At 30.1% G+C, this 16,073-nt stretch overlaps 1 protein-coding gene across 1 annotated transcript; it reads left to right on the top strand.

The window, feature by feature from the left end:
- Nucleotides 1-9,646: 9,646 nt before the first annotated feature.
- Nucleotides 9,647-13,226, top strand: LOC130807690 (probable N-acetyltransferase HLS1). Its single transcript, XM_057672991.1, has 3 exons — nucleotides 9,647-10,491; nucleotides 11,070-11,296; nucleotides 12,046-13,226. Exons 1-3 carry the CDS (start codon nucleotides 10,288-10,290, stop codon nucleotides 12,908-12,910), a joined length of 1,296 nt encoding a protein of 431 aa, XP_057528974.1. The 5' UTR covers nucleotides 9,647-10,287; the 3' UTR covers nucleotides 12,911-13,226.
- The last annotated feature ends 2,847 nt before the right edge of the window (nucleotides 13,227-16,073 follow it).

The following is a 16,073-nucleotide window of genomic DNA, read 5'->3' as shown; positions in this document are numbered from 1 at the left end:
GAGTTCTTTGTATATCTCTCTCAATAGTCGAATTTAGTTACCTTATTTATGTGCCCCATGAAGTGTATTTATAGTCCATTATTGTGCATGTAGAATGTTTCTTCTGTTATTTCATCAATCCCTACAATTTCCTTGCATGCTACTGTTGTTGTTTTTGACGTGTTGAGTTCTCCTTTATTTTGGTGGTTTTTCCCCCTAATTTTAAATGATGCTCTTTACTTCTTCTATTAACACGTGTCTTACTAGCTTGTAATAATCTTCAACAATGGACAAGTGTCCTCATAATCGCACGTGACCTTCCCATGCACTAATGTTCTTAATGCACGTTCAATGCTTCTTCAATCTTCCCAGATAAATTTTGCCAGATCTCCTTCTAATCTTATTATTTTCTCCTAGATTATCGTTAATTTAATCTTCCCATATAGTTTTCTGTCAGAAATATTTATGAATAATATTATTGATAAATAATTAGAACAGTTAATTGTATATGAAAAATATTATTCATAAATAATTGCTAAGGAGTTATTATAATTGAAATTCAAGGACATACATTGATTTAAATGCCGAAAGTTATCCACTTGTTTACCAAAGAAGCTACTTCTCCTTGCTGGCTGAGCTACACTTGTGAGATACCATTTTCGAGAATTTTCGAGAAGATGATCTCAAAACAAGGATTGTATGCTAATAATTAAGTTAGTTAAACTATTCAGCCCGTATATGAAGAGCGTTTCATGGTTGAGGTCGTTTTAAATACAAATTTGTGTTGCTGGTTTATAAAGTGTGGAAACAACTTGCTTGACCCCTCTGGCCATTTAACTAGGTCGTACCAAACAATTTGCGAAGAGATAGAGCAGAAAAGTTCCTCAATAAACCCTTCGGCATGAAAAGGCTCCTTTTGATTAATCATCATAAGAAAACTTACTCTTAAATTTTCCATTATCAATTAACACCACCTCTTCAAATGGTAATTCATAATGGTTAGATTTGATTCAAAATTAAAATAACTATTATTTAGGATTTAGTTATTTTAGTAAGTTATTAGTATTGGAGGGTTATTGAGTTATTTAACTTTCCATATTTAGCACTAAGTCAGTGGCTTTGTTTTAGAAAATTAAGCTATTTGCATCTCTATTTAAATCTCTTTGTAGCTTTTCATTAATATAAGAAGAAAAACAATGTATACGTAGTAGTTTTACGTTTATCGCTCTACCATACTTACTTTCTTTAATTTTATCCAACATAGTGGCATCAGAGCCAAGGTTTACGATCTGGGATAATGAGGTTCAAAGAAAGAGAGACATGGAGGTAGAGTAGATAAGAGCAATAAAAAAAAAGTTAGTAACACTAAAAAAATTGTTTGAGTATAATGAAAAAGAGGGCTTGTCGTACTTGAGGTGAAGTTGCAATCTTCACAAGTAAGATAGTCATGCTCAATTTAGAGACGATTTCAAGTTAGTTTTCGATATCAAGAGGAATAATATAGAGCTCTATAAAGTCAAGGTTGGTGGTTACGTGCATCAACAAGTTTTGGTGATAAAAAGTGATTCACAAGTGTTTTTGAAGAGAAGTGCTCTATTGAAGGATTGGTGAGAATGTACATCAACAAAAGTGTAATTAATGAGAAGTGCATCAATGATTGATAGTGATGAGTAGGGATGGCAACGGGTCGGATCCGGGTCGGGTCCAGGTGGACCCGGACCCGGATCCGTTTTCAAGAAGAGGATCCGGATCAGGACCCGGATCCGCGGGTCTAATTTTACAAGACCCAGATCCGGATCCGTGGGTACTGCGGATCCAGTACCGGATCCGGGTCCAAAAACGGGTCCTATATTTATTATTTTTCTAGAACCTAATTCTGCAATCTTCTCATCTCTCTCCAAACCTACAACCCATTTTCAATTTAATCAACATCACAACATCAACCAACCAAACTAATCATAAATTCATCACAATTCATGATTGTTCATGTTAAATTTGTTGTTAACCTTAAACCCTTAATAGATCTATGTTCATTTTCATTGAAATCAATAAATTTACCATTGTTTCGTTTTGAATCATCATTCATCCCAATCCATGAACAAAATTGAATCAATAACAAAATGGAAAGGAGAGAGGAAATTACTTTCAAGACTAAACTGGGAATAGTGAAGATTAATCTCATCAAAGTTTGTGGAAGAAGTAAGAGGGCGGCGACCTTCTTTACCATGTTGTTTGAGAGCAGCAGAAATCAAATCCTTGACAGTTAATTCAGGGGTTACTTGACTTCAAAAGTTCAAAGTTTTGAAACTGAAATCAGGGATAGGGAGTATGGTTAATGACTTACTGCTGCAGTGAATATTGATATAAAAAAAAATAAAATAAAAAAGAAACGGGTCCTTTAGATCCGCGGGTCCGGATCTGGGTATTTTTCCCAGATCCGGACCCGGACCCGTGAAATTAAACAGGATCCGGATCCGACCCGGATCCGACGGGTCTATATTTTTAGGACCCAGATCCGTGAAAACGGATACGGATCCACGGATCCGGGTCGGGTCCAGTACCCATTGCCATCCCTAGTGATGAGAAGTGCGTCGCAGTAAGAAGAGAAGTGATTCACAAATCAAGAAGATAGGTCCTCCATCAAAATGATAAAGAAAATTTTGAATAAAGGGAGAGCGTTGAAATTTGATTCAAAATTAAAATAGCTGTTATTTAGAAGTTAGTTATTTTAGTATGTTATTAGTAGTAGTGGGTTAGTAGGTTATTTCTTTCTACATTTTGAACTAAGTTAGTGGCTTAGTTTTATAAAATTTTAGTTATTTGCATCTCTATTTAACTCTTTTTGTGGCTTTTCATTAGTATAAGAAGAAAAACAATATAGTAGTTTTATATTTATCATTCTATCATACTTACTTTCTTTAATTTTTTCCAACACAATAGAATAAATTTTGTGAAGAAAATAAAATGATTGAAGTAAATTAAACATGACCATCATTTTATACTTCCTAAGACATTTTTCTACCTGAACTACACTAATTTTGTATTTTCATTATCACTTTTTAATACCAACAACTAATCATGCTGTGAAAGTCGATTTATATCAAGATTCTACACAAAGTCTTCTGATTATTATCGTTCGTAATCAATGTCCTATTCGGTAATAATTTTTTTAATCTAGATTGTTAAAGTTGATTAAGCATCTTATTAAGTCAAAATAGTCCTTGATTTGGTAAAATTCAAGGTAATAGTCCATGAAATAGTCAAGCCCTATTTCTAATCACATATAGTCCATTTCATTATATATTAGTTCGTTTAAATAATCTAATCTGGTTTAATATTAGGACAAAGATAATAATCATTATAAATACCTTGCAAAAATTAAATTAAGGTAATTCTTTCCAAGTCATTCAAATCTTTTCTAAATTTTTTTTAATTTCATATTGAATATTCAATCTTCATCTAATTCAAGCATTATTAGGGACTTTTTTGGGTGCTATTCAGAGTTAATAACCTTTGTTTATTTTGCAAAAATACTTGAAGATCTTTAACCACCTTCAATTATTTTCAATTGTATTCAACATCAAGGAACTTGATTGCGTATCCCTTCACCTGATCATGTGCACTACTCTACTTCTTCCTATTTATCCAATGTGTCTAATTTAATTCTTCACCATTACTTAATTTATGGTAGTTAAATGAGATCACATATAAAAGTGAAAGACTGCAGTGTATTTAATTTATGATAGGGGTAAAGTGGGGTTAGTAAGTATAAAGGTGTGAAAACGTTATGTTTAGTAAAGATAAACCAGTAAATTTAACATACTAAAATAGAAGTGAAACATTTAAGACGACTTAATCCAATAAGAAAATAGGACACTTAAAGTGAATAGGAAAGTTTTTTTTTTTTTTTTTTTTTTTTTTTTTTTGTATTAATACTGGTCAATTTTGCTTGGATAGACAATTGATTTTACTTTTCTTTTACTAATATATACTTATTCTATTCTGAAATACTCGCTAAATAACGATTATTGACACTATTTATTGTTTAAGTTTATTTTATATATTACAGTTAATGTGTAAGAAAAAATATAGTCAAGAGAGATCTTGTTTAAATCGTCTAATCACATACTTTAATAATATTAACTTTTTATAATTTTTAGATGTATATAATTCAATATAAATAATTATAATAACACATTAAATTGAATAAAAAGACAAATATAGTATAAAGAAGGAAGTATTTTACCTTAAATTCACCCGACACGATCGCTACCTATTTTCTTCTAATTAGTTATTATTAATAATTATTAATTAATTAATCCAATCACTAATTCATAAGCAAGAGTTTGTATTTGTTTTGTAACAAATTCAAAATTATTATGTATGAGTGACACATGTCTAATCCCCTTTCAATTATATAAATTGGCAGCAGAAAAAAAAGGAATCCCATTAATCAGTATTCCACTTGGCTTAGTTATAATTATTAAATATAATTAAAGAGGAAAATTATAATTAAAGAGGAAATGCTATGAAAGTATAAAAAATAAAAGAGAAAAAGCAAATTGAAAAGTGTTACGGGTTTTGAAAATACTCCTAGTCAAAGGTCAAAGTCAATGCATAAGTCAACGCTTAAACTATCACTTTTAATAACTACCTGTTGAGTCAAATCTCAAATCTCAACATGATGGAGGTGAGTTCGATCACCTCGTAGCGTACTCCTTGGCTTGCACGTTTGAGAACGAGGTTGTGAGTGCAAGGAAGTATGATGGCTTATATTTTAGATCACTTGATGAAGTGATCAAAGTGGGAGATTTAGTGTGCCTTGATGAAGGCAAGGGAGTGCTCATGGAAGGTTTCGAAGGTGGCTCGAGTGGTCGAGCATGTAGGGCTCGATCGAGCCACAAGACAGAAGCTGACCAGTGACCTCAGAACACGCGCTCGACTGGTCGAGCGAGTATCAGTGGGGAAAACAACGCGATTCTTTTTTGTATCCGGTTATGTTTGGGCTTTTAAGTCTTTTGTTTTAGGTTATTTTAATATGTCTTAGGGCTATTTAAGGAGTCTTTATACATAATTGCCTAGGGAGAGGCATATACCAGAGAGTAAAACTAGGGTTCATACAATAAGAGTTCTTCTCCTCGTATTTGCATATTTGTGACAGATTGAAGTAAAGGTTCAATCTTTGCTTTAGGAGATTGTTCTTAAAGTTTGTAAGGTGAGTCATTGATGTATTCATGTTTATATTAATGATAAGATACTTTGTTTGATGAGGAGGTATCATTAGATACCTCATATATTCTTGTGTTTTGCCATTGTTGTTGCTTGCACTGTTTTTGGGTGTTTACTTTGCATTAGTTTGTTTATTGTTCTTCACCAATGTAATAGCTCATTCCCAACACTACCCATCACTCCTAAAGTAACTACTCGCTATTCCCACTTACACAAGCATGATCACATACCATTAATCAGGTAACTACCTCCACAATCCTACAACTTATTGCTATAAATACTTCATTCATCTACATGAAAAGGGTATGTAGTCTTATTCTCAAACTACTCTGCTTAATTATTATCTTAAACTGATTCCCTACTATTACCTTTCCCGATCTGACTTAAGCATCGGAGAGGCTTTTCGGGACATCAGCCCCGGTTTAGCCTTTCTTTGTGGTTGCAGGCACTCCATCTGCCGCCGTCAAATCATCTCACTTCCCTTAATTAGAAGGTACTTCTTACTTAAAGTCCCTTTTATAAATTCGATCGTTTCTTAGCAGAATTAAAAAGTTACCAATATAAAAATGGATCTATTATATTATCTCAACCCATATTTTGACTAATGTTGTTTTATGTAGCTAGTTTTGATCTTGAGGCAATAATGTTAATAACATTTCTTTTTATGCAGGGTTTTCATTTTTTGGGGTAAAATTGGCCGCATTTTTCTATTATTCCCGTTCAAGGGAGTACATTTATAGATTGTCCTTCACTTTCTTTCACTCAAACTCTGTTTTTCGAGTGGGATATTGAGTTGATGATTACCGGTATAAAAATGGGCTAGGCATTACGTGTAACACCCGAATTTCCTCCCGTCACGTGTAACACCCCAGAATTTCCGACCCCTTAACGAAACCAAAACCGTAAATAACGAAAGGAAATTCGAGTCTTACATTACGATTACAATTAAATGTAGATTGCTTATAGATTGACGTGTCCACTTCCTAAGAAGCTCAAATGATTACCATACCCTCTTTTTCTTTTGCGGCCAAACAAATTTGTGATTACTAAATTAATACTCTTTCAATTCACTAATCAATAACTTAATAATAAAATTGGCTAATCAATAACTTAATAATAAAATTGGCTTTACTAAGATTCATCCCTATGCTCATTCTTTAAAATAATTAATTCAAAAACAAATTAAATTAAACAAAGAAAAATGCATATTTTTAATCCTAATGCAACATTGATCAATATTTTTGTATTTTTATTTTAATTTAGTTAAAAAATAAAAATACAAAACATTAATTATGTGACGGGATTCAGATATAAATTGTAAATTTTAATTTATTTTATCAATCTTTCTATTTCTATGAGCTGGCGAATGGTTATATATTATATATATATATATATTATATATATATATATATATATATATATATATATATATATATATATATATATATATATATATATATATATATATATATATATATATATATATATTATAAGGATAGTTTTAAATGCAAAATATGTAAAATGATGAAAAATTTTTAGACGCTTTAAACCGTCTAAAATCCTGACATTTTCAACACTTTGCTATCACTAGATATAAACCGTGAAAATTCTTTTCAACCGAAAAAAGCGAGAAAAAAGACTCTATTTTCAACTGAAAAAAGCATCTAAAATAAGCGTCAGAAAAGATTTGTAACAGACTTTTTTAGACGCTTTTTTTTTGCGTTGAAAATTTTTTTTTAGACACATAGAAGCGTTGAAACGCTCCGTACTTTTGCGTTTATACACTGTATGTTTTATTGTAGTGTTAGATATTATAATATAATTAATCTTTATAAGAATCGAGTGTCTTAGTCAAAGTAAGTACTGCATTTCACACAAAAGATCATGAGATCGGATTTCACTTGGCCCCTTCCCCTTCTTTAGCGTACCCTATAATTAAAAAAATTATAATTATTCTTTATACAATAATTTAAATATATGGAATGTCTCCTAATTGATAATTAATTTTGATGAATTTTTTTCATACTCTTTTTATCATTTAAAAATTACTAAAATGAATATTTCCCTCCTATAACATATCCCTTTGGGTGCATTTATTAGTATGATTCTTAAAATAAAACAAATCATCATGTTATGCAATGTCTTGATTAATGAGCACTAGCTCAACGATGATCATATATCCCATGACATATACATACTAATATGATGAACCATGAACATATGAAGGATGGACATAGAGTAAAACCAAAAGGGGATCATAACTTTGGTGATTAAAAAAAAAAAGGAGAAAAGCAAGAAAGGAACGAGACCCCCAACCAGAGAAAAATGCGGGATTGATTTGATATGATATTATTTATGTTTTAATGGTAAGGAAATGTCATGATCATCAACATGATGGTGACACGATGATGTTGATGTATGATAATGGGATGTCATGGAAGTGGAGGAGGGGGAATACAGGTTTGGGAAGAAGGTAATCATTTCTAATGGGGTCATTTTTTAATGCTATTTAATCATTGTACTCCCTCCGTTTATGTACTTCTCTAATAGATTTTTGTGTCAAATATTAATTATAATTTCTCATCAATTTATATAAAAAAGAATATTTATGTGAAATCTTAATAAATTTTTCTTAATATATATTTTTTAGATATTAATTTTTTATACTTTTATAAAATATATAATGAAAATTATTTAACTTTTTAATTTACATTAAAATATGAAAAAGAAAAGTAAATAACATAAATAAATACGAGCCACTATAACTAAATGAAACTCAGCAAATTTTTAAAACTAAATGTTTCATTTTTTTTATTAAAAAAGAATATAGAAACTCCTAGCTAGCTCAGCCGCCATTTCATTTTCTCATGATTATTTATTTATTACGACCACCTATAGATATGCCATAGCCAAATTAATGTTGTTATTACTATACCCATTGGGCCATTACTACTTGTAATGCCATCGTTTTAGCTTAGACTTATCATTTATCGATATAATTTTCATTTTTGCTTCTCACACTATGTTTAGAAAATTGAAAAAACCCAACTTAAATTTCTATATTACTCCCTCCCTCCGTTCTTTTAAGTTTTATCCACCTTATTATAATGGGTAGTTTCAAAAGTTTGTTCACTTTAGAATACTTTTCATTTTTGAAAATTTTTTTTCCTAATATACCCTCATTTCTCTCTCTCACTCCCTTATTTCTCTAGTATATTCACTCTCTCACTCCATTTTTGTTCTTTAAATTTTATTTTATTTTAATTTTCTCTCTCATACTTCTAATACAATCATTACTTTACACCACTATCTAATTAAAATAATACCCACTACAATAAAAATTCTATTTTTCTTAATAAGTAAGAAAAACTCAAATTGGACAAACTTAAAAGAATATATATATATATATATATATATATATATATATATATATATATATATATATATATATATATATATATATATATATATATATATATATATATATATATATATATATTCTCTTACCAAAAAAAATAAAAAATAGACTCATCTTAAAAGCAATGAAATTTAAGTTTAGATTCCAAATTTCATATACTTCCTCCCATTTTTCGTATTTGCATTATAATTTTCCGCTATCCATCATTTGATACTATTTTTCATATTGCGCTTATCATATGAGAAAAACATAATTATGTGGAATCTTGTTAAGTTTATTTATCTCACTGCACAATTTAATTATATTATTTTTCATAATTTTTAGCCATTTTAACTTTAGATATACATAACTAGACAAACACATTCAAGTGTACAAAAGTTATTTGGATGCAACTGAAAATAACGCTACGAAATATATGTATATATTTAAATTTAGCTGGATTTGCTTTAAGATCGTATCAAATGCTAACTGCGCAATTTATATACAATACATAAACTAAAAATAATAGAGACAATGAGAAAAAGATAGAAGATTCCAAAGTGAAGAAAATAAAATATAATAAACACAAAATTGAGTTTTTATATAAGATATACCTCCTCCCTTTCATAATACTCGCTACATTTTCTATTTTTGACAATTTTATATTATTTGCTACATTTCCGTTTTTAATAATAAAACAATCATTTAAAGTTCTACGTACCTCTATTTTTGTCCTACTCTATACTCTATAATAAAATACTATACTATACTCTATAAAGTAATCTAACAACCTATTTTTCCTTTTTTTTTCAATTAACAATAATAAAATACTATACTCTATAAAGTAAACAATCAGCTACAGTGTAGGTCAATCACTTTTTTTAATACCCACACCCATGCAAATATAGTGATTAAAACGAAACGGAGAAAGTATATATATATATATATATATATATATATATATATATATATATATAAGATAATAAATAAAAGGTAAAAAAAGTAGGAATAGGGAAGAGAAGGTGGGTATTTAAAGTGGGAAAACCAAAAGTGGCACTTGTGTTTCTTAAATATTTAATATATTCATGTATTCATTTGAATGGAATAGGCAAGCAAATGATGATCAAATTATAAATCCCATCCATCCATCTTCCCTAAAAAATCATTTAAAATTCCCAAAATTAATCTAATAATTACACCTTTACATACTTAACGGCTTTCCTTCCTCTCCCCCTTTTAGAACAACTACTATACTCCTATCCTATCTATCCTTCTCAAAACCAAAATTGGTACTTCTTTAAAATATTAATTTATTATTTATTATTATCATATAATACTCTGTTTTTGTTCTTTCTTCTGTTCTTTATATCTTATTATTAGTCCTCCTTACTCCTTACTATATACTTCATATATATATACCTCCATATTACAGCTTGGTCAAATAGGAAGCCCTTTCTTACTATTCACGTTATTAATACTTTCCTCTGCCATATTAGCGGCGCCTCCTTCAAAAAGCTGCAATTCTTTTTTCTTTTTTTTTATTTTCTTCTCCTCAAATAATAATATAATTATAATAAATAATATCTCGAAAAACCCATTAATTTTCGTACTGTACATATCATTCTAGCTCCCTAAATCAGAATTGTCTATAAATAGGCATGAACAGAACGTGATTTGGTTTAATGAAGGAAGAAAGAAAGAAAATGGGAATGGAGAAGAAAGTGGTAGTAGTGGTGAGAGAGTATGAAAAAGAAAAAGATGGTAAGGAAGTAGAAGAAGTGGAGAGAAGGTGTGAAGTTGGTCCCAACTCCAAAGTATCTCTATTCACTGACCTCTTAGGGGACCCACTTTGCCGCATACGCCACTCACCTGCTTTTCTCATGCTGGTATCTTAACCCCATCTCTATTTTTACTCTTTAAGAATGGCGGATACAAACCTCCACCTATCCATCTTTTATAACCATGAATTAAAGATGGTGTATATATTTTATAAGTCACTAAAACTTTTTTTTTCACTGTCATATGTTTTAGAAATGGCTTATAAAGTGTGTATTTTGCATCTTCCTGATAATATATTAACATAGACAATAAGTCCAGCTCAATTTAACACCAACAGTTAATAATACAACAAGTGAAAAGAGGAGAACCCATAGTGCGTTTTCCTTATGAATTTGATAATATTTATATATAGTTATAAAAGAATAGAACATGTATGATGGTTAGTTTGGTTGGTCCAAAAATAAAAAAAAAATAACATTACTATCACTATCATGACCTTTGGGTGATATTAATTGTTTTCAAAAGGAGGGATGGAAATATTTAACAAAGACGGTCCATTGTCCACACAATAGAATAGAATCATATATTTGATATAGGAAATGAGCATAAATTCATTTACTTTCTAGTGTACACATTATGGAAATAGTTTTAAGTACTATTTTATTGACTATTATTATTTTTTCAGGTAGCTCAAGTAGTGGAGGAAGGAGAAGAAGAAGAAGAAGGAGGGGGTGAAAAGAAGAAAAGAGAAATAGTAGGAATGATAAGAGGATGCATAAAAACAGTAACATGTGGTAAAAAGTATCCTAGACCATCCAATTCCAAATCTACCCTTTATGACTATTCTAAACCTCTCCCTGTCTTCACCAAACTTGCCTACATCTTAGGTCTTCGTGTTTCCCCTTCCCACAGGTTTGTACTTTTCTTCTTCTTATTATTATTATTTCTATTTTTACTTTTTTTAGATTTTGGTAAAATAATTGATAGAGTTTTTGTTTCCTGTACTTTTAATCCGTTTTATGTTGTTCCTTACACTTTGATTTTATGTTGTTTTTGTTGGACATTCATCATAATAAAGAGGATATTTTGGTCTTATGCAACTAACAATATGATACATATTTCGCCATTATTCAATTTGAGACAATGATAATTGAATGTATACATTAACAAATGTGCTGAGTAAGTATACTCTTATTAGAACATGGCTAATCTTGGTGAAAACTAATTAATTTTACATTATTAACTTACTTTCCATTTTAGTAATCCATACTCTCTATGCTCGGTCACTAATACATCAGGGTAGGTTTTAAGCATATTCAACATGTTCAACCGTACAGAATCTCAAAAATTTAAGAACCTTAATATTAAATTACGTGGTATTTGTTAGGTGTTAAAAAGATTAAAAATTATTTGAAAAATAACATAATTTTTGAAATTAAACAAGACTTTTAAAAGAATTGTCAATTTTTGCTTCGTTCCCATAACACATTAACGATATTTTAGTATGTTAACTACTATCTACATACAAGGATTTGGAACACAATTATAGATGCATATTTCTCCTATTTAATTATTTATATGATTAGGGTTAGATTTTTGAGATTAATATTTATAGTGTTGAATTTAAAAACTTACGTGATATTTTATTTGATTTACTACAGAAGAATGGGAATTGCGTTAAAATTAGTGAACAAGCTTGAAGAGTGGTTTCGGCAAAATGGAGCTGAATACTCGTACTTAGCTACTGAAAGTGAAAATGAAGCATCAATTTCTTTGTTTACCAACAAGTGTGGCTACTCAAAATTTCGTACACCTTCAATATTAGTCCAACCCGTATTTGCACATCGGGCTAAGGTTTCGGGTCGGGTTACTATCTTCCGGGTTCCTCCATCCGAAGCGGAAATTCTCTACCGTAGGAAATTCTCTACCACAGAATTCTTCCCTCGAGACATCGACTCGGTCCTACACAACCGTCTTAATCTTGGTACGTTTGTTGCTGTACCACGTGATAATCACGCGCCAAGTTATTGGCCCGGGGCGGACGAGTTTTTGTCTAGCCCGCCCCATTCATGGGCGATCCTAAGTGTTTGGAATTGCAGTGAGGTTTGGAGGTTGGAAGTACGCGGGGCGTCGCGCGTGGGTAAAGGATTGGCTAAAACGAGTAGGATTGTGGACCGGGCTTTACCTTTTCTTAAAATCCCATCATTTCCGGAGGTATTTAGGCCTTTTGGGCTTCAATTTTTGTATGGGCTTGGGGGGGAAGGCCCAGAAGGTGCAAAATATGTGAAGGCTTTGTGTGGATTTGCACATAACTTGGCCCGAGAAAAAGGGTGTAGTGTGGTAGCTACTGAAGTAGCTTCAAGAGACCCGCTTAAGTTAGGAATCCCACACTGGAAAAAGTTATCGTGCGCCGAAGATTTGTGGTGTATTAAAAGACTTGGTGAAGATTATAGTGATGGAACTGTGGGTGACTGGACTAAGTCACCGCCTGGTGAAACTATTTTTGTTGATCCTAGAGAGTTTTAAGACCTTTTAGTTACTTAGTGTTAAATTTAGTATTAATTAACATCTTAATTAGTGTTCTAACAATGTTGAATCAATGGATAATTAAAAAAAATCCTCTTTTTATTGTAGTAGTAGTTTTTTCTTAGTTAACAATGCCTAAGTTGTATGATTTTGTTAGAAAGAGGCAAAAGGAATTGTTATCAGACTTTTCCAAGTGAAAATGAAGATCTTTTTGAGAATTATGGTATATTAATAAAAAACTCTCACGTAGTAATTTGTAATATATAAAATAAATAGCTGGACAAAAGAAAATTAATTGAAGTTTTCCGTCCTCTTATGAATGGTTTTCATTTATATAAAGATCAATTTTAGTTTCCAATTCTTTTTATCGGTAAGAGACAGTCTTGTTATTGTGAAATAATTTTCTTATAATGTAATGTAATCAAAATCAATACTTAGTTATTTTTTTGAATTATTTAAACTTTTTATTTCATCTTAATGATAAGTGTTTGATTCTCATCCCCTATAATACTAATTATTAAATCTATCTCCTTTGCTGGTAAGTGTTGTATAGCATATCCCAAATAAAAAAAAAAATCTTTTTCTTACAATTTAAATATAATTTTTGGTTTCATATCAAACCTAAACAACAAAAATTTACAATGTGGGGTTATGTCATGTAAAAAAGTGGGGTATATCCATTGTTCTCTTTGCTTTTTAAGTGTCCATATTCTTGTAAATGGAACTTGGGAAGTGGGTCTTTATTATCTTTTCTCTACTTTTCTTCTATATAAAGTCCAAACTTAGCATCCGATCATGCCTTTCTTTTTATGTTTCTTTTTTGTGCACTATGATTATATAATCTTAATTTTTATTTCTATTTAGAATCCATAGGCTTATTATGGAGTAACGAATAAAATTAAATACCTAGTGTCTTTTGAGATCATACCTAAATTTTTCATGGAAAGTGTTATGTATCTACATCTATAATAATTTATTAATGATTCCAATCTAAGAGTTGTAATTCAAATGTATACTATAAATCAGATATATTTTGTTAAAAGGGTTTATACAAGAGTATAATAATAATCTAGTGATGTGTCTATCTCATCATATTAATATGTTAATCATGTATGTTTATAGCCCATAGTAGAATATTTAACTACATGGAGTATTTATTTAGCAAAAATTCTTCTGTAAGATGGTATCACCGTGAGATGTTTGTCATATATGGATTAAAATAGCCTAATTAATACAATTTTTAGTATATGAGGTTTTTGTTTTGAAATTGTCATAAAGAAAGACGCTCTCTCACAAGAGTAGCTCTTCATTTAAGTGATAAAAGCCATGGTGAAAAAATATTTTTATAATTTTTTAAGAATTTTGACCATCATCATCATCATATCTAGTGTATTCTACTTATAGAAAAACTATTATCAGGGTCTGAAGAGGGAAGAAATAAGACAACTCATATCCATAAAAGAGAGTGCGGTTAAAGAGTTCTCGGTTCAAGAAAGATCTTTAAAGAGCGTGAGAACCTGCAACTACGTGCAAAGCCTGCAACTTACACACTATGAACCAATACCAAAAATTAAAAGAAAATAAAATAAAAACAAATAAAAATTAAAATACATATAAATAAACAAAAAAAAAATTGTCCATGTTTGTTTTTTTATTCGATGATAGATTGAAAAATTCATGCGGATAAGAGGAGGAAAGCGAAAGAGAAAGCCTTTAACCACCAGTCTATCTAGACTATCTGATCATAATTCTTATTATGATTAACTCTACAAACAATATATGTTTGATGTTGTTGTATCACACCAATACAACTAAAAAAGCCAATGTATAATGTATTTGACTCTACTAACTCTACTAACTCATACTAATTCATAGTCATTGCTTGTACTTATTCCAAAGTGATGAAAGAGGCATATATAGTTTGGACTTTGGAGATACAAAATCATGTGCTATGAATATTCTCATTTGGACCATGAAACATTTTCAAAGTCATTTTATTTATAAGTATAAAATCATAGTGATGGGAAAATTAAGGAAGACAAATATATCATTTAGAAGATCTATTTACTTTTTTAAAAATAATAGAAGTATGTGAATATTAGAAGATTTGATTGTTTGTGGTGGATAATCTAATAACATTTTCAATCTTCTAAAAGAGAAAGGAATATTCATATTCCAAATTCACTGTCTTATACCGCTAATTGTCAAGGACAAAGATCATTAATCTTTTTCTGGTGCATGGATATGTTTCGTCTCAATATTTATGTTAAGTCAAAATTTTGAGTTACCAACACACATGATTCATTTAGTTTATTGTAGGATCGAATCTGAACATAGGTAAGATAGACATTTGCTTAGGGCTCATACCTCAAAACAGACTCAATGCCTCACCTCAACAATATTGTCACATAGAACAATTATAATATAAAGAGTATGTCTTTATCATATTGCCAAACATCCATTAAAGACCATAATATTCCCTCTATGGAAAAGGTTTATTTCTTTAATTATTCCTAGGGCCCATAAAATATCAGAAAAAACGACACTGATTTATTGGTTTTTATAACTAAAAATTTATTATTTTGATATATTTTTGAAATATGATAAGATTAATTTGAAATGGAATTGGATTAAAGTTTGACATAAAAATGAGTGGCTTTTAAAATGGGGTTTGTATTGTTTTGGATTATTATAAAGCTTTATAAGGTGAAGGTGATAGATAATAGAGCACGATTTGGTGTTTGGTTGTTAACTTTATTAATGTCTCAAATGAATAAGAGGTAAGAGAAAGCAATAGCTCAAGGCATTTGTGCACACAAAAGGCATAAGTGTCCTTTTTGTGGGGTCTTCCATTTTAACATTACATTACTCTTTCAATTATTTCTTCCTTTTGGTAATTTGTCTATTTCCTTTGAGAAAGGACACAATTTCATGATGGAAAATAGTTTCATATATTTGATGGATTTGATGAATCTAAGAACCCACAAAATCAAAAGATCATGACTTCACATATTTATAAAATACTTCTATGTCATCTTTTTTTTTTTTTTAGTTGTGTATTTTGGTATAAAAATTGAATAAGAAAACCTTTTTTTCTTACTTTATGTCTTATTTCTTCCCTTCTTGAGAGGCTACTCCAAACCGATTTTTCAAAATTAAATCA

Source organism: Amaranthus tricolor, chromosome 3 (genome assembly GCF_026212465.1).
Source record: "Amaranthus tricolor cultivar Red isolate AtriRed21 chromosome 3, ASM2621246v1, whole genome shotgun sequence".
Lineage (NCBI taxonomy): Eukaryota > Viridiplantae > Streptophyta > Magnoliopsida > Caryophyllales > Amaranthaceae > Amaranthus > Amaranthus tricolor.
Note: the sequence above shows the minus strand (reverse complement) of the source record. Positions and strands in the feature narration are given on the sequence as shown.